Source organism: Ambystoma mexicanum, chromosome 6q (assembly GCF_040938575.1).
Source record: "Ambystoma mexicanum isolate Mex_15411 chromosome 6q, UKY_AmexF1_1, whole genome shotgun sequence".
In the NCBI taxonomy this organism is placed as follows: Eukaryota; Metazoa; Chordata; class Amphibia; order Caudata; family Ambystomatidae; genus Ambystoma; species Ambystoma mexicanum.
In genome coordinates, this window is record NC_090937.1 from 485,761,437 (window position 1) to 485,781,460 (window position 20,024).

The 20,024-nt window shown below is 43.8% G+C and overlaps 1 protein-coding gene across 5 annotated transcripts in view; it reads left to right on the forward strand.

Moving 5' to 3' along the window:
• Positions 1-20,024, forward strand: part of CENPE (centromere protein E) — a 2,471,681-nt gene that overhangs the window by 248,587 nt on the left and 2,203,070 nt on the right. For all 5 annotated transcript variants that reach the window (XM_069630970.1, XM_069630968.1, XM_069630972.1 and 2 more), the window contains exons 9-10: positions 10,150-10,201; positions 10,288-10,375. In XM_069630970.1, coding sequence (XP_069487071.1) covers positions 10,150-10,201; positions 10,288-10,375 — 140 coding nt within the window. The remainder of the gene's footprint in view (positions 1-10,149; positions 10,202-10,287; positions 10,376-20,024) is intronic.

Sequence of the window (20,024 nt, forward strand, 5' to 3'; positions counted from 1 at the left end):
TGTGTTTATATTATCATAAGGCATGTGAGTATTACATTTCAAAGTGGCATCATATACACTTTCCTCAGAATGTCCAATTCTCTGCCATTTCTGTCCCCAATATACCAGTCAAGGCTACCGCGTCTTAAATTAAAGCCACCAAAATTGCATCTAGATTATGAAACTTTCGCTATACTGCGTTGTCCAATTTCGGAGATAAAGTCTTGAAACATTAATAAAATAGCCTTTGGAGCCAGATGGGCCAGCATTGTCTACCAAATAGGGCATAACTTCCAAGGCTGCTCTGGAGTTGGCTTTGAAGCTCCCCACTAGAAGTTGAGGGGAGGTGATTTTCCAAAAGTCACACGTCGGTGTCCCAGAATCTATTGTGTCAATCTGGAGCACAGACCGAAGTCTGACGAGAGTGTGATATTCTGCCTCCTGGTCCATTCAGAGTTTCAAAGGGCACAATTAACACGTAGGTGTCCCAGAAATCCATTGTGGCTTCCTTTGGGGGGCGGCCACTCCTGTTGTCAGCACCCAAATTTCCCTTGAGCCATGCCAGAAAACCTGTTTGGTCTGATTTCCCAGTACAACCAATACATTTATTTTATTTTGTTCTGAATCAAAAGGAAGCCTGTTTAAATAAAACATCCCATGTTTCCCAGCAAAACCCCCTTTACATTGCTAGGCAAGGACATTGCCTTATTCAACATTACACTTTTAAAACAGGTATTTTTTATTTGCAAAAGCACATTTTAACATGTGGTGAAGTCTGCTGGGATGCCCTTTCAAAAGGTTTTCTCTTCCATCTGAATTTCCAACATTGTTTTGCAGCCCTAGTCATTTTCTCTTATGCAGCAGTCTGTTCAAGACCCAGGTCCACTGAAATTGACATATGCCCATAGAGCTAGGGTTTCTTTTGAAGCACTGATATTTGACATTTTGTAGCCCAAAAGTCAAGCGTTTTCCATGTGGCTGAGAGTAAAGTTTCTGTTGATCTCCCCGATCTGGTCTGACACAGCCTGTCATTCAGGGATAATGCTTTCTTCTGATGGAGCACAATCTGAATATGGATGGGCAGGGCCTCATTGATAAAAACAGTGTGATGTTGAACAGATGAAGAGCGTCAGGGCAGCATCCATTTCAATGTAAAATATTCCCTTTTCAATGCAAACTTTTTAGCAAGCAGCAGAGCAGCAGCGCTGCTTTTCAATTCGCTTCTTTGGTGCACACAAGAACACACACTGGCAGCCTTTCTTGATGTGCCCCCTGTTCCAACTTGCCCAATAGGTGCTTGTCATGACAGTGCAGCCATCATTTTGTAGCTGCAACACAGTTTTGATGCGGGGCAATGGTGCTCAAAGTAACCAGTGCAGCCATTTTGCTGTAAACTGCTGAAGTGCAGCTTGGTTATGAATGGGAATTCTGCTGAGTGGGTCAGTGTATCCCACAGGGGGGGGGGGCACAAGGGAACATCACAGGGGAGGGGGGGAACCAGAGGGGGTGGGTATGGCCTTTGGGGACAGAGTGAATAAATGCATGTTGGGGCATGCTTTCCTGCTGTCTGAGCAGGGGGTCAGGCCCTGGGTCCTCCTAGTCCGAACAGATCCAAACAGGAATTGCCCTTTTCATTGTCTGCCCAGGTCCAAACAGGAATTGCCCTTTTCTGTGTCTGCCCAGGTCCAAACAGGAAATGCCCTTTTCTTTGTCTGCCCTTCGCTTCGAACACCCGGGCGAGAGACGCCCTTGATCTAAGAGTTAAGAGCAGGAAGGAAGAGGCAGGGCTAAGGTGGGCGGGGCTTAGGTCAGGTTACCTAGATCCACTTGCACCTGCTTCCTATCTGCAAAGGAAAAGAGGCTGGAGGGCTCCTTAGGGAAAAAGAGTGGCAACTAGGAAGGTACCAGGTAGGCGGAGCTTGCTAGGTGGAGAAAAAAGAGCAGCAACCAGGAAGGCACCAGGTGGGCGGGGCTTAGGCCAGGTGACCTAGATCCATTTGGACCTGCTTCCCATCTGCAATGGCTTTTATATATCACTAGTTATACTTTGCAGATTCTGAGATTGTATAAAGAAAAGGTTAAATGAAGGAAAAAGGTTAAACAGGTTCTCAGGACATGCGAGTATACTTAAATCTTCCAATGAAGTCTTGATGAGCCTTTCCCAGAAATAAGTCTAAAACAAGTTACCACCTATGAGGGACCGAAATATCAAAGTCAGTAGATTAGAAGAGTCTGCACGGAGCCATGACAGCCAAGGTCAATTGGAGCACTGTCTATGGAGCTGAGGCACTTCTTAGATAAGGCTTGCACAAAATTAGAGAGTTTTGTAGGGTCACAAGCTGTTACACTTGTGAAAAGCAGAGTTGTAATCAACTCCAACAAAAAGTAGCCAATGCAAGTCTCAATTGAGAAGAGCACAGCTAAAATCCCTGAGGTAATTACCCCAAGTCTAATCAGTACCTCTAGTTTGTAGAAGTGTGGTGCAGCTGGAGTCTCCTGTTGCAACGATGCAGATCCTAGGTTCCTGAGCCTCGGTTGTGGGGACAAGCGGGAGGACATCTGGAGGACTTGTCGGCAGCTATGGGCTCTTTTCAGATCAGAGGCACTTCGCGGTTTCAGCGCGCGGTAAACGCCACCACTGCGGATCTCGGATAGCGGTTGGGCTTCCTTCACTCCTTGGGTCTTGCACTCTGGTGAAGGGACTCGAGCTCTGGTCGTCCTGCTGCTGGAGGGTCCCTAGGAGACTCCTGGAGTTTCGGACCCGATTGCAGATGTTGCACTAGACTATGGATTTCTTGACCCCTGGCGCTCGGTTCTTGCAACGGAAAAGAAGTGCAGCCAGCCAGGGAAGATGGTCCAGTGGAGATAGTCTCTGGGTTAGTTGGTCTCACTAATCCAAGGGGGAAGTGGTTGTCCCTTCCGGAGCTTCTCTGGTCGATCAGAAAAGTTTCATCACAGCAGCAGGGCTTCACTGGGCAATTCAAAGATCCAGGAGGATGCAGCAAGCTTTGTTCACGGTTTGTTCACCGGGTGTTTCTCCCAGTGGTCGACACAGACTCTAGTCCCAAAACCCTCGCCTTTTAAGCAGGTTTCTCCCATTCATGCACATCCTAGGCTGTCAATCACACAGCAGAGTGGCTGTCCTCAAAGGACAGCCAGCCATCCATTCAGAACTGGTTGCATTCAGTCATTCGTAGAGACAAAGGACAGGGGAGTTTTGGGAACCTCCCTCACATCCTGCCTTTCCAGATGCACTGAAGCCCGCCAAAGGCAAAATGAACAAAGGGCTCAAACCTGGCTTGGCCTGCAGAGTAAAACCCAAGAAAGACCTCACAAGCAGAAAATGGAAAAAAAAGACCAGGGCTATTTTGGAAAAATGGTCGCCTACGGGTGCTATACTGCAGCTGAGGATTCAGCCTGCGGTCGGAAAGCACAATGGTAGGAAAATGAAACCACTGCCACCAGCCATTTAAGGTAGTGAGGGTAACAAAAAATGCTCCATGAGAATGTAGGATAAGTGGGTACTAAGTAACCCCAGCACTCCACATAAGATGGTGTGTGCTGGACCTACAATGAGAAAAGGTAAGTAAAGTCAATTTCACTTTACTGTTCTTGGGAACGGTAGTTCACACACAAAAAGGTATTTAAACCTTGTTAGAAATCTAGACGGATTTCTCTGTGACACTGCACTGAAGGTGCTGTGTGTCAAACTACAAAAAGTAGATGCCTATGGAGTTTGTCCGACTCCAAAAACAGTGGAAACACATAATCCAAATTGGGTCAAAACTCATGAGAGAGTGAGAAAAAGGTCTCTCACTCAGGGTTAATATTAAAAAGTTCTTTAGTCCAGCAAAAGAACTGGGTGTCTAAGGAAATTGGCACAGAACTTAGAATTCTCCCCAACAGTGTTTACTTTAAAGGAACGATCTCCTCTGTAAAGACAAATGTGTACTTTTTAGTATATCCACCAATGTATTTTCACTTGTTTAGATCAATAGAAAGGTACCCCCCCCCTTAATATTCCAAGCAAATTCCCTGTCCGAAGGACCTTTTACAATGAATGTTTGAAGGGCTTCATTTTGTACTTGGAGCTTCCATGAACTCCATTTCTTGTTGGATACTACTAAAACAATGGGGCTGAAAGGCCACTAGAACCACACCTGATCAGGATAAAGTTACTTATACCTGGCTGCAACTGTGCGGTAGAAAGCATTCAGCCAAATGCTGTCTAATATATAAACCTAAAAAACAAGTCTACCCAAAGACAGGCGCACAGGTATAATAGTTAACGTTGCATTTTATTTTGCTCGGTTTCAATGCACAGTTTGAAAGAACACAATGTATGTAGTCTTAAGTGGTTAGTAGTGAGATCACTGTGTGGCCATCAGTTTCGCCCTATGGGCTTTTACATGGCAATATAGCAATGGTTTTGCTCAAAACCCTAAACTAAACCAATTCAAGGTGACCCTGTAAATATTCCACTATTGTTTCAACACAAATTTGGTATATGTTAAACACCAAATATACATAACAGCTTTTCAAAATTATATAAAGTGTGAATACCCAGAATGGTTTGAGGGAAGAAGATTCAGAGGATTTAACAAAAACAAGAGACAAATGGAAGAAAAACAAGAAAATTAAATCCATATTAAAACATAAAGCCTATTAGCATATCAGTGTCAGCTGGCATCAATACGGCACCAGAGTGTGATAAGACTTACCAACATGGTTTGTTGGATTTGTACTGAGTTATAACCTATTGTTAGGTCCATGCCTGTTCTTACAGAATTCCTTTTGTTTTGCCTTATGTACATTTTGACGGTCATGTGTAATATCTTGACGTTTTTCTGCATATGGAGCGAAAAAATGGGGTTACCACCACCTCAGGTCTACTTATTGTAAACCTATTATATACCAGGTCAGCAATTGGCCTTTCCTAAGCTCTCATTGTGCAGGTTATTGGCCTTGTGACAACATGCCTGTTGAGGCAAAAGATTTTTTTTATATTGAAAAAGTTGTTGCCCGATGCAACTAATAAGTCCCATATTTCGGCTATAAGCATGTCGTCAGGTAAGTTATAGACCATATAAAGCATTACAGGCTTTCCACTATTTCTGTATTATGCGCCAAAACGTCGCTGACCTAGTATGTAATAGGATGACTGCATAAGCAGACCCGAGGTGGTGGTAAACCCATTTTCTGGTTATGTATGCAGAATCATTTCAAGAGACTATCAAAATGTACACAATTCTTACAGACCTCCTTTTGTTTTGCCTTAACGTGCACGTTGGAATGAACCTAACAATAGGTTCCAACTCAGTACAAATCCAACAAACCATGTTGGTAAGTGCACCATCAGTTCTAGAGGCCCTCAGGGGGTGCGGCTGCACAAGAGCAACCCCCCCTCCCCCGGCAGAGCAAACAAAAGGGTGCCTTCCCTCCAGCTGAGTGTCATGTAAACTTAACGATCAGTCTGGCCCAGTGCCTATTCAAGAATTGCACCAGGCGCATCCCTTAACAGGGTGCTCTATTGTGTTGTTCGGCTGATACTTGTTCTTGATAGGCATTTGAGGCACATATTTGGGAGGTCATTGGGGCTGAGTGGGGCTTTCATTTTCATTTGTAAATGTTCTATCGCAGCTATAATTGCTTATACATTCGTAATAATGGGCTGCTGATGACGGGGATGGATTTACCAAAATTAATCACCAGCCCCTTTGTTTAGGTGCCAATCAAACACATATTTGAGATGGAGATGAGTCTCCGGCAGGGTTCAGTGAGGCCCTGACTGATGCTTTCAGAATGTTGGGAGAGTGAGGGTGTGTGTGTGGGGGGGTTGTCCTTTGGGCATCAAAACATCTTTTAAAGGGAACTGACATACCTGGGGATGGCACTGGGTAAGTGTTTCATTATAGGCCGCCCTATAGTTAAGGTGAGTCGGAGACACATATTAACAATAGAATTTTGAAGGGTTCCTAACTAATAACTTTTGATTTGAGGTGCTTAAGTCTGTGCCCCTGAGACTGCATACGTTTTGTTGAAAAATAAGTCAAATTCTTTTTTTGGCCAAAAATGCGGCTTACTTCCCATTTATTTTCCCATAGACAAAAAAGGTCAGTTTTTGCCAGAGTGTACAGCCCAAACCATTGGACGGATTTGGACCAGGTCCGAAACAACTTGGGCACGAAGTGTTGACTCGTACGCCATACATGGTTTGGGGTTATTCTGTGCATAGCTATTTAATATTTGACTGAGAAGGGGGTACCCCCTTCCCCAAAACATTTGAGATCTTGCATGGTGCATTGCAGGATCATGGTTTTCAGAAATTAAATGACTGCCATCTTGTTTTTCTCTCGATGCGAGAGATATTCACGGTTATAACCGAGGTTATGGGAAAATTGAAACGCAGTAAAAAGCTATAGGCAGGTCAAAAAACATACAAGTGCCATCGGGGTAGAGGTGGGTGGGATGGCTAGAGGGCACTGAGTGAAATTTGGGAGTTGACGGGGGTCCAGGGACAGAGTTTGCAACACAAAGCTTTCTGTAGCCTCGGCTATAACCGCGAATAGCTGACATCTGAAAGCAAACTGCATCACAGAAGCAGTGTGTGTTTTGGGGTGAAAGGGAGAGGGCAGGGGAGGTGAGTCCATCTGGAGGGTGGGGGGACCTGCTACGGTTGAGGGGGGCACTTGGTGATGGCCTGGGGGGGGGGGGGCAGGGAAGTATATTTTTCTTTTTCTGTTTTTTTTGTGGCTATATCCGAGGCTACAAAGGACTACAGATACCCACGCGTAAGAAGTTCTGCTCTGTATTTGCGGCTATATTTTTGGGGTGTCCGTTTCATTTATTTCCAAAAGTTATTTGTATAGGTATAGTGACGTTGGGGGTGCAAAATCACTGGCCATGGCCAAGATCCATTGTTGGGCAAGATTGTATGCAGTACTCTTAGGGTGCACTATGACGACATGCCTGACCTCCTGGCAGTAGTAACACAACCTTTGGTATAAGTCTGTACTAAACAGGTTGGTAGTGTGGACGAGTAGCCAGGCTTATCTCAAGAGGGGTCAATGTGAACTGTAGGGGAGTTGGAGGTTCACAGTGACAAGTATTCAAGTAGACACTTACACACACATGGTTTCTTGATAAAACAATTATTAATTTATTCAGCTCAGGGAAGTGGTCCTCTCCCCAAGGAACCAGCAGCTACACCACCCCATTCCCCACAAGGGGGCAACAACGTGGTAAAGGAAGGGGCTGGAATTATACCCCTCAAGGCTCCCCAGCCTCAGGCCAAAATGACCCTCAGTTCCGGGTCCCCTCCCATGCATCCCCGGTCAGGGACCGGCTAACATTTCTTCAAGCATGGGAGGGAAGAACTACAGATCAGTGGGTGCTAAAGACCGTCGCCCACGGATACTGTATAGAATTCTGCCGGACCTCACAGTTCAGACCGCCACGAGCAAGACGCCCGATGCCAGAACACCTGCGTATCCTACTACAAGAAGTCGAGACCCTTCAGGAAAAGGGCGCCATAGGTCGTACCTCTTCCACAGGTAAACAAGGGTATTTATTCAGTGTACTTCCTTTTACCGAAAAAGGATCTCACCATGCGCCCTGTACTAGATTTGAGCCCAGCAAACAAATTTGTGAAGCCCCACAAGTTTCGTATGGTCACTCTGCAAATGGTCATTTCCCTGCTCACACAGGGGGATTACATGGCAACATTGGACATGAAAGATGCATACTTTCATATTTCAATGTTGCCGGCGCACATAAAATACCTGATTCATGATACAAGACAAGCACTTTCAGTTCAAGGTACTACCCTTCGGCATAGCCTCTGCACCAAGGGTATTTACAAAGGTACTGGCAGTGGCAGCAGCACACCTGCGCAGGCAATCCATTCCAGTTTATCCTTACCTCATCGACTGGCTCATAACCGGGGACTCCTATGAAACTTGTCTGTCAAATGCCCAAAGAACTATAGATCTTCTATTCAGTCTGGGATTTTCCATCAACGAAAAGAAATCCAGCCTAGACCCCAGTCAGGTCAAGCAATTTCTAGGGGCTCTAATTCGAACAAAGGACGACCTCGTCTTTCCCTCCAACAAGAGGGTCCAAAACATGCTGTTTCAAATCCCTCAATATGTAGCCAGTTGAGAGGTGACGGTACACAAGGCTATGCGACTGTTGTGAATGATGGCATCATTCATTTATTTAGTTCCTCACGCGCGCTTGCGTCCAATGCACGAGTGGCTCAACAGCTAGTGGTTGCAGGCCAGCGGACAATGGGACGATCTAGTGGCTGTTTCGCCAGCCCTCGTTCTCTCTCTACGGTGGTGCTCGAGGGAGAACCTCTTGACACCTCCGCTGTGGAGGCCACTAACTACAGACGCATCTCTCACAGGGTGGGGAGCTCACCTGCTTCAACAGACAGCGCACTGAGTTTGGTCGTTAGGCCCTTTAAGCCTAGAGCGCATTCTACTCGAGGCACTGGGGCTTCCATAGCATTCATTGCAAATGTTCCCATAGAGTCCATTTGCAAAGCGATAACCTGGAGTTCTGTACACACCTTTACAAAACACTATTGCCTAGACACTCATTCTAGGTCTGATTCTCAGGTGGGACAAGCAGTACTAAGACATCTTTTCACTACTGTTCCTTCTCACAACCCGCCTCCAGGTACTGCTCGCTAGTCCATGCACAGCATGTGATTCTAAGAAGATTAACCAGCATCAGAAGGCATGCATTACTTACCGTAAAAGCATTTCAATGATTGTATCTGCTTAGATTCACATGTGCCCACCCTTCCTCCCCGCTCAGATGGAAGGAACATAGACGGCTTACTACTTTCTCTCTTTTCTGTACTCGCTCATGATGTTCATAAGCTCCCTCACGGCAGAAACAATACAATCGGAGGGACCTCGACCTGCGAGGGATTTTGGGTAAACTACACGTCACGTTAGGGATAGTGTTACAGGCACCCCCATGTCGACATCCCCTTTTGATTCTTGAAAAACAAGATGCAATACTCCGCAGTGATCACTGGATGTCGGACTATATGCACAGCATGTGAATTTAAGCGGATACAATCATCAGAAATGCCTTTTACGGTAAGTAATGCATGTCATATAGATCTGGTGCTGTATTGATGTCAGCTGACACCAATTTACTGATTTTGCTAAAATGCAATCATGTTTTAAATGTTGATTTTACATTTTCCAATTTTTCTTCCATTTGTCTCTTGTTTTTGTTCCATCCTCTGAATCTCCTTCCCCAAACCATTCTGGGTGTTCATACTTTATATAATTCTGAAAATCTGTTATGTATATTTAGTGTTTGTTTAACATTTGTCAAATTTGTGTTCAAACAATCGTGGCACATTTACAGCTTTACCTTGAATTGGTTTAGGGTTTTGAACAAAACCATTGTTGTATTGCTTTGGAAAAGCCCATGGGCAAAACTGATCGCCGTGCAGTTGGCAGTTTTGACAATTTTTACAATTTTCACCTCACTACTAATCACTCATGACTGCATACCTTGTGCCCTTTCTGGTTAGGTCTTGGAAGAAGGAATGGTCATTCCCTTGGGTGGATACATAGCCTGGTTTCCAGGGTAGAGGCTTTGTTGTTGGCTTCTGAAAGGCTTGTTACTATGTACTCTACATGGTGGCAAGTTGGCCCACTTCACACTGCTTTTTGAAAGCATTTGGCACTACTTTGATTGAAACTCAGTTTGCTTATTCCTGAAAATGTTGTAAGTGTTCAGTCTACACTGTGGCTGTTTATGCTTGGGAATCTTAGTTCTTAAAAGGTTGCTTAATATAGTAACTTCAGTAATTCTGGTCCCAACTCTCCGCCATCTTCACTGTTTCTCTCTTCAATTAGCCCATGTGTTATCCCAACCTCTCTTGCTGACCTGTGCTTTCAGGTTACAGAGAGCAAAGGTACCAAAGAAAGGCTGGGCACAATCTACATCTGGTTGTGCCAGGGTGTCGTCCAGAGCATACCATACTCTTGGGCTTATGGATTAGTTTTCCTTCTCTAGCCAGGGAAGGACTTCACTCAAAGACTTGAGTATTATGAGATGTATGTTTTTGCAGAACAGTAATTTGTTTCTGACAAATTGTTTTGCAATTTGAAATTAATTTCCTATATTTTGCGATTTTAGAATCTAGTAGATTTGGCAGGAAGTGAAAGAGCCAGCCAAACCGGCGCGGAAGGTAATTGACTTCATTGCTCACCATATTGTTTAAGGTTGATCATGGCAATCATAATTTGTATTACATTTGTATTCTAAATCATGCAGGACTCCGTCTTAAAGAAGGATGCAATATTAACCGAAGCCTATTCATCCTTGGTCAGGTCATCAAGAAACTGAGTGATGGTCAAGTTGGGTAAGCATAAAATTTACATATGTTTACTAGTTAAACACTGCAGTTCCGTGTCCCACGGGGATCGACTTTAAAACCTCAAACGGGTCAAATGAGGATGCTCATTGCCATTGTGTAGGCACCTCCCAATTATTTCTTTAACCGACCAGCATCCCTACCCCGGCTGTACGATATCCGGTAATAAAATTGCTGCAAAAATGTCGCCAGTAAAAAAATCGCGCCAAAAATGCTGTGGTTTGACCCGGTAAAGTTGGACCCCATTATACCATTTAAGGGGAGCAGGGACTGCGGGGGTGTCCCCCGCTCCCTTTAAATGGTATGAGTAGTCCGGGGGTGTCCCCTGCATTCTTTACATGATTGTGGCAGCAAAACCACAGCCATTTTTGCCGCGATTTTAAGACATGGAACCCACTGTTCTACTAAAGTGCTGCTTCTACAGCTTGGTCAATGAGCAGTCACTTGTAATTTAATTTTAAAAACATCCCAATAGGGGAATGTTATTGGGTAATTGGGAATACATTTGGATACATCTTTTATTTTACTCTCTTGGCATTGAAGACTTAAAAATGCTCTCATGGCATCTCAGAATAATTTACTTTCTGAATACCCACAACTGAAGGCAGTGTATGCAGTGTCTGCACTTATATCTGTACAGCCAATCCTTTGTCTGCTAATCTGAGTGTGTATAATTAAACCTCGTATTACACACGTTGGAAATGTGCTGCATGTCTCACATACAAAATAGAAAAAAAAAACACACATAATAGGTTCAGTAAATGGTTCTAAACTCAGTACATCGTGAATTGTGATTTTCTTACACTGGCACGCACCCAGGTTTAGATTAGGCTCTCAAGCTGTGTCACTGGCTGCCACATTTAGAATGTCATTGAAGTCCTTTATTTTCTAGAACAGTATCATTTTGAGTAACATAAAAATTAAAAGCTAATTAATACATGTGAATCCAACTGTCTTATCCTTAAAATGTGCTTCTTCCATTGAAAGAGCTGCAATATGTAATGAGTGCACATGGCACTCAAACGTATTATACATTGTAGGCATTGTTTAGCACCCACAACTTCACCATGCCCTTAATGGAGGCAAGGACATGCCACAAAGTTTTCTCATTAACAAGTAAATCTACTTTAAAAGTGCGATTAAGTGTGAAAGGGGATGAACAGAGTACCCAATTTTATGTATTGTATTGACCTGACGGGCATTGCTTCTATGGTTTTTGGGTGTGTAGTTTAGTTGCCTTAAACAGTGAACCTGCCACTGTGGAGTATGTGCAGGTGAATTAGCTGACCTTAACTACAGGGCAGGTGGTAAACTGAAATGAATGCTGAGCTGAAGTCGACATACAATTGGGGTTCCTTTTTTCTGTGTGTGTGCGTTTTTCTTTACGATGTATTGCTCTGTATACTAGCATATTCCTTTTTACAGCGTTAATTTTTTTCTTCCAAAAAATGAATCTGTGACTAGCATTTCTCTACTTTAATTTGCTCAAACTCTAGAATTTCAGTTTTGTTTATGTGGGCCCAGGTAAACGCCAGTAGTCTAATGTATACCAGAACCATATGGCCAGTCTCCATTAATCAAATGTCTGTCTCCACGTGGCCAGTCCCGTTGAACCCTAGGATCCTGTATGGTCAGTCTCTTTTGGATGTACATTCTGAACCTACCCCAGCAGTCGGTGCAGTTGCTCCCTACGCTCCCCCAGTAGCAGAAATTGACAGCCCTCAATTACCTGTATGTTATCTTGCATACAGGTAATTGAGGGCTTTGCCCTGAAAGACTTTGCCCAGTAACTGACATGTTTCAATGGTGTTTATTAAAAGTAAATGAAAACTCCTAGCTTGCTTTATCTTTAAGGGAAGTTCCCTTCTAAAACTAATGGTGCTAATCAATAGAAAACAGTCCTTGGTCCACAATTTTATCCAACTAATCTGGCCCTGCCACTTTGGAAAATTTAACTAAAAGAAAGGCTGGAACAGTTGCCTCTATCTTGGGCTTCTGCCTGGCCCAATCACTTGGGTGGCTTGTCTTTAGATTCAAGTTTGTCAAAATGATCACAGGTTTTTTGTAGACTTTGCTGGTCAAAAGAAAGTATCTTCCGTATAGTATAGTTCCCTCTGCCTTTTTTTTTCAGAATCTCTCCAGATTCCCTTTTTAACACGTTATTTATTTATTTTTTTTAACCGTTTCGTGCCTCTTGGACTTCCTGAAGAAGTCTGACAGATTTGCGTTCTTCCAATCAATGTAATTCATATAGCGTGCTTGCCCACTCAGTTTTCTCAGGCTCCTGGAACCTCTTCTGCTTTCCCAGCCTTGATGCAAAGTGTTCGTATCCCCTTCACTCTCTCACATAGGGCCCTTGCCCGTTCGGGTGTCCCAGGATCCTGTTACCACTCGGTAGTAGTCTCTCCATGGTAGCGTTCACTTCCTTGTTGCTGCTTCTCTCTGCAGATAAGTTCTATTGTAGAGTTCGGGGATCTGTGCTCTCCCCGGCAATCTGGTATCAGCGCCCGGCTTCCCAGTGCTCGCACCACCAGAAGAAACTGATGCTTCCCATCTCTGCCTATTCCCCTGACCTTGGCTTCTCGGTTGGACGAGACATCACCCTTCTAACATCCAGCTAGCATTAGGTTTGCCCTCCACGCTACCGCAAGCTCCTAGGTTAAGCGCGGCTCCACCCCTCCAGGATGGTAGGCCCGCCAGGAGAACTTGATGGTAGGACGAGACATCACCCTTCTAACATCCAGCTAGCATTAGGTTTGCCCTCCACGCTACCGCAAGCTCCTAGGTTAAGCGCGGCTCCACCCCTCCAGGATGGTAGGCCCGCCAGGAGAACTTGATGGTAGCAGGACATTTTTGGCAGCAGTGACCGAAGAGGACTGGTTACAGATGCCTTTTGAAAGGCTGTGGCGCTCATCCGAGCGAGCAGACGCTGAGTGTAGTATGGTCCCTGGCACAGTCTGAACATAAAACTGTTGGATTTGAGGGGGATCAGACTGGCACAGATTGCCTTTTTGCCATCAATACAGTGGAAGATGGTCCTGATCATGACTGACAACATAGTGGCCATGCGCAGGGTTTGGTCTTTCACGAGTGTGAGCTGTCAGGAAGTTCTTTCAGAGGTCTTCACTCTTTGGCGGAACTCATCAGGTGGCATCCAATTCGAACAGGAAGTGCGAATGGTTCTGCTGCAGGGAATTTCCCCTGAGCGGTGCACTGGGGGATCCGTATGTGCTGGACTGGAACGTCTCACTGCTGTACGCGTTTGCCGATCCCGTTTGTCGATCCCTGTCCTACCTCAAGTCATCAGGAGGTACGGGACACTCGTGATCCTGACTGCTCTAGATTTGGCCAGGAGGATGTGGTATCTGCACCTTCTGGACATGACCATCTGCAACTAACTTGGTCTTCCACAGAGTAGTTCTGCTGGAACTTGGTGGCAAGTGAGGGAGAAGTGCAGTTGGTGCACAGACTCTTGTGTAGCGTTTTGGGGTTCTGAAGGACAGTGTTTGAGGAGACACAGCTTTTACTTGTTTTCGGGTCACCTGTGAAAGCGAGGTGCAGTTGACTATAGTGGGTTGTGAATAACGTGGGTTTGACTTGTTGCCCCTACAGTGCCGTTTATAATGTCACTGTAGAAGCACCCCTCCCCACCCCATGCGCCTAGCGATGTTCCCCACGGACTCGGTAGTCGTACAAATGAATGCACAACTAGGACAGAACCTCATTGAATGCCTCAAGGCCCAAACTGCTCAAGGGTTAAATCCGCAATGTCATGCTGAAATAAATGCAGTTCCTGTTCATTGGGAAGATGGCGCTCTTTTCCAGTAGTGCCTGTTTGGACAATTGTTCTGAAATCCAACTAAGGGCTTAGTAAAACCATTCAACTGAGGCAGTACAAGACTCCACTCTTAGTTGTAAGTGATTTCAATCCGGCACTTCACCTAAATCAATGCCTAGCGTGTAATGGACACGTGAAATCCTTATTTATTTGTGTCTAAAAGTTCTTTTATTCTGAACGATGTACCACTTATATCACACCCCTCTCTTGGAAACCGCCTCCCCCACCCCCCGGTCACACTGAACCAGGAATCAGGCTGGTTTGCAAAGTTAAAATATTAATTTATGTAGTTCACAATATAATCACGCTATGTTTAATGTTTATACAATGATCACCAATGGGGTGATGTAACACAAGGCAATCACTTTAATCACGAGGAGTAATAATGAGCAAAACAATGCAGCACAGAAATAATACTTTTGTTATGTGTTCAAATCAAATAGCAATGTGGTTACTATTTCCCCCTGCACACCCCTCAACCCCCCAATATGCAGTGTAAAGAGATAGTAGAGAGAACAGTTTTCAGGAATGAAGAATTCAAACAATTGTCAATCCCAATTTCCCCCCAGCAAACACAGGAGAGAAACAAATGATTGGCAAAATGGTTTTAAAGTTATCTCGGAATGGATTGGGTAAAACACTAAATATGGGCTGAATTGCTGAAATTGTATACATTCTAATGGGAGCCGCTTTAGATAGTTATAGACAAACACTAGCAATGATTTGACACTAATAAGCAATGTGAAAACTTAAAACTGAGGGCGGGTGCAATGAAAAGCTGTTTTACATGTGATAGAAATTTCCTAAAACAAAATTTGCGGCAAACTTTTCTGTGCTCGGTAATCGCGATTGCGGGGAAACTATACGGATTTGAGATGTGGTTTCGTTTCTAGCATGAAAATTGAGAAAGTTATGGACCTTTTAGTGGAGGTCGTTTTTCTGAGATGGGCGCAAAAATGGGAAACGGAAATGCACTTTAACAAGACAAATGAAATTTCTTTACACTAGATTATGACTAGAGAAAAAGAGAATGCCACACATGAATCTCCATCAATCCTGGTCAGGGACCCTTCACGTGGTGGATAATCAATTTCTTTCTGTGATTCAAATTATCTGTTCACAACCCTAATGATTTATGAAATTAAATACAAATGAGAGACTTAACGCAAGAAAGTTCTGACAATTCAAAAATATTCCTAACAAGATCAGGTTCAGAAGACAATGTTAAATGTTAAAGGTATTTGTACCGCGCACCGTCACCAACGGAATTGGTCCCCAGGCGCTCTGGCAAATCTGTAAACGATAAGGTGGGATGGGTTAGTAAGGTGAAGAGGGAGTAGGATAGTGAGAGGAGTGGTGTTCTGTTGGCAGCTTCAGCTCGGTATACACCAGATACTGAGCTTTGGTACAGGTATTGGATCGGTGTCAGTCCGTGTGTGCTGTTGCTCCAATTTATGTGTTGTTGCAGTGTTGTGAAGTGCGTGCGGCTTGTGGTGCGAGAGATGGTTGTGTGAGTTTTGAGTGAGATAAGTATGCAGAGTTTGAGGTTATATTGGTTAGTGGGTTACCTGATCTTTAGCATGCTAATATTCATAGTTTTCTCCAAGTGTGGTACTTGTTGGCTTTTCACAGTCCTATCTAGAAGCGGCGCAGGCCAATGTTCACAGTTCTATCTAGGTGTGGGCATGCTAACATTCACAATCTTATCTAGGAGCGGCGCAGGCTCGTGTTCACAGTTCTAAATGTGGCACATGCTAACATTCGAGTTTCATCTAGGCGCGGGCATGCTATCCTTCATTCAAAACTTATCTAGATGCGACGCAGGCAAATGTTCCCATTCTATCCAAGTGTGGATATGCTAGCATTCACAATTCTATCCAGACGCGACAGTCTAATGTTCACAATTCTATCTAAGTGTGGACATGCCAATATTCACAATTCCATCTAGATGCGACGCAGGCCAGTGTTCACAATTCTATCTAAGTGTGGACATGCTAATATTTACAATGCTATCGAAGTGTGGACATGCTAATATTTACAATTCCAATATAGGATGGATTTAGATGGGGATTACTATGGACAGTACATATGCTAGTGACAGTCCTATTCTATGGATACACACCATATATGTTTGAACAGAACCATCAGGAATTCTGGTCCGTCAAGATCAGGGATTCTGCTCAGAAATTCTGTTGGGCACACCGGACTGGACAGCAAGGTGGTCTGGTCTGCATGGCACAGCACGACTGGACTGGACTGGACTGGGTCTGCAGTGGCTCTGTGGTCACAGCACGGCACGATGGGATTGGGCCTTTTGATTCTGGTAATAATTCTTTTGGCAGGAAAGCAGTTACAGCACAGCCTGGCTGTTTCTTTTGTTCCCCTTAGATTTTGTGGGATTCTTTCTGGTTTTTGAAATTCAAGGCTTAGTTGAAAATAGTTCAACTAATGGAATGGGCCTTTCTGCTTGCCAAGTTTCTGGAGTCTGGAGCAAGGAATATGGATGGTTCTGTTTCAGGGTGCTTCGCCAGGATCAGGATAGTGGGTGAATCTGTGTCTCCTAAGTCCTCAGCTTACTCTATTTATGCATATGATAAGGGTGTGTGTATGCTGGATTATCCTAAGCGCGCCCCCTTTCCAGGTTATTGGCTAGAGTCTACTCTCTCCCTTGATTGGAGGAGAAAACAGGGTGTCACCATGATGTGAGTTTATGAGCCAGAGAATCCTCCCCTTGGCTTTTGAACATAAAATCTACTTTTTGTACAATACATATTTACAAATGTGCAACCTTTCTAACAATAACATACATAGATTACATATATTGTGGAGCAGATCCTCTTCCAAGCCCCGTCGCTGTAGGGTCTTGGGTCTGCTTTTGACAGAATTTTGCCCTTTTTGTCCTTAACACATGGTCCAATTTCAGAGCAAATTTTCACAAATGTGCGCATCGTATAGGGGCATAAGCGTGTGAAGTTTCATACTTTTGACATAAATACATTTGGTATAAAACCATCATTTCCACTGTGACTTCCCAGAACATAGCCCATAGTTCTGACGTCTCTTAAAATGTGCAGCCAAGAATGTAATTCACATTTCTGGGGTTTACATATTTGTCACAATCTTAGAGAGTAAATGATCAATATTTTTAAGAATTAGCTTTTTGTCCTTGTGACTCAACAAATGGTTGTCTGTCCCTGCCTCCTTCCCCTTCTTGCAGCTCGGGAGCAATCTCCTCCCATTTCTTTCTGGCAGAGGCCATTTATGATCCTTCCTAATTAGCATCTCCTTGAGCTGGAGGGAGTCCATTGTCCCCTTCCCACAGCATCCCAAATTCTCCTCCCACCTCTTAATCCTCACATGGGTGTGAGTTCCTGGTGGAGAGATGGGCCTGGCCTTTGTGGGAAGAAGTTGTTATACTGGTTTGGCTTTGAGTCAGGCTTAAATGTAAATGTCACTTTGTTACATTCTTTTCTTGGTTTAAAACAAACTTGCAATTTTCAAACAAGCAGCTAGAACAATTATTCCAGCTTCTAAACCATGAGATTTAAATAGTGACAACCTAGGTTACTCTCAATGATGGGGCACTTAAATTTCAGACATTAGATTACAATTGTACAAGTTTACATCCTTATGATGCAATCCACTGACAGCTGTCATACAGGCGGCCGCTGGTACTGCGCCCAGATTTTGACATATTTCACAGGCAGGCACATTTTGCTGTCAATGTTTTGATGACAGATTCCGCTTTTCATGACGTATGTTTTAATGATTTCTTGAATTAAGTGACTAGTAACCCCCAGCAAGAATGTTGGATGTTTTATGGTGTTTTGGACCGACATTCTGCAGTTACAGCAACCAAGGAAAAGCTTTGAAAACAAGATTCTGGATTCCTTTCAGCAAACACTGCTTTTCATGCATTCTCCATGTTTACTTGTTGTGAAGCCCAGTGACATGTTTCAGGAGTGAGATCTCGTTCCATCACTGACAACATGCATGGTAGATTTGGCAGCCATCTTTTCGTGTTGCAAAGCGCGATTTCCATAGGTTTTGGCGCATAGGGGTTTTGCGGCCATTTTGATAATTCTGGCACCATCAGCACACAGTGATGCCACAGGGCAGAGCATACGTGGGTTAATAAATCCCACAAAGCATAAGGCTGTACCACCTGAGTTAAGGGTACCATAGACCGAGCAGCCAGGCTTATTTATCTTAGGAGGGAGAGAGGGCTGTAGAATCAGTACAACGAAATGGTGGTATACATATGGTCCAAAGAAACAGACACACAATGTATTGTAAAAATAAAGTGTTTGCCCAGATTCCTGGGTAAGTAAGTACTATCATAAAGCATATAAACGCATTATAAAAAGTACAACACTGTGATTTAAATACACATATTAAAGCAATGACCTTGTTTAGAACACCTAAGAGTATTTCTATGCAAGTCAGACATGTGTATACACATTCAGTATAGGGCACACCTACTCTTTGGGAGTAAAACCATGAGTTACTTTCCGATTACTTGACAGGAATACAAGGATAGTAGACCCTGTCAGTTTTGCAGTGACACGCCGCAAGAAATCACTTAGTAAACCAACTGGACAAAATATTGTTTGTGAATAGTGGAACACTTATTCTATGAACAGTAAAAACCTATAACTATATTTGTGATAAGTTACACTAGGCGAGTCAAACCTAAGTGTGTAATATACAATTAGGTGCTTTTTGAAATCAGTGAAACACAGATTGAGATAAGCAATAACTGTAACTTATTTTAGGATAGCAGTTATACTCAAGGTATTTAAAACCTATACACTTTCTAAAGGAGCTATCCACAACTTAAGGGCAGGTGTCAACCTAAGACTCGTTTTGTGTCTGTCTAAAACGGACCAGGGAAAGCAAAACCCAATGTTACTTTTTATGAATGACTCAAGGTTATTCTAGGTAGGTAGAACCTAAGGCAGACTTATTCTGGACAGGCTAAATGCAGGTCAAGGGAAGCAAGACCCAGTTGGGGATACTAATACATTTATCCTAACACGAATAGTGAAGTGGAACTAACAGCCTTACTTTTGGGAAGAGGCACAACCAAATCACAGGTGAGTAATATAACCTTACATCTACTTTCTGTTAGAATGGTGAACAGTTTCTAAGGAAAGAAAGATGTTGAATATACTTTTCAGAATGGCAGAACATTTCTAAGATAAGTAATAACTTTTGTAACTGTTCACTCTGAGTTAGTACCAACCAACGTCTTTTGCAAGTAAGTAACTAGTAAACTCGTATTCTCTTTTCTAGGCAAAAGGCCCACTCATTAGAAGTCTTTCCCTTTTTCTTGGTGCATGATTGTTCTCAGTGGCAGAAGGGCGGTCACTAGGGTCTAGTGTCCAACAGGCAGGTCAGGATGGGTTCTTAAGTAGCAAAAGTCAAGCGTTCCTAAGGAAGACTGTTAGAATAAGTAAGTACTTTACTTTTAGAGTTACTTGAGGGTCCAGGGGCTTCAGAGAAGATACCCTAGGAGGACTAAAACAGTGGGCCTGTGTGAGTTGGACGAGAGGCCGCCCAATCACAGAAAACACCCCAAAACTACACCGGAATTACAAGAGACTTAAGGTTAGTAAATACCCAAGCCAGCACAGAAGATTTTGCAGCAGGAGGACTTCAGGATCTGCAGCCAAAAAACACGGTCGTTAAATTCCTTTATTATGAAGTCAGGACACTGGAAGGACTTTTGCAGCAAGGATCACGGAAGGTGCTAGGTAAGGCTTTCCTGACAACTGCATGCAGCTCTGTGGATTTGTT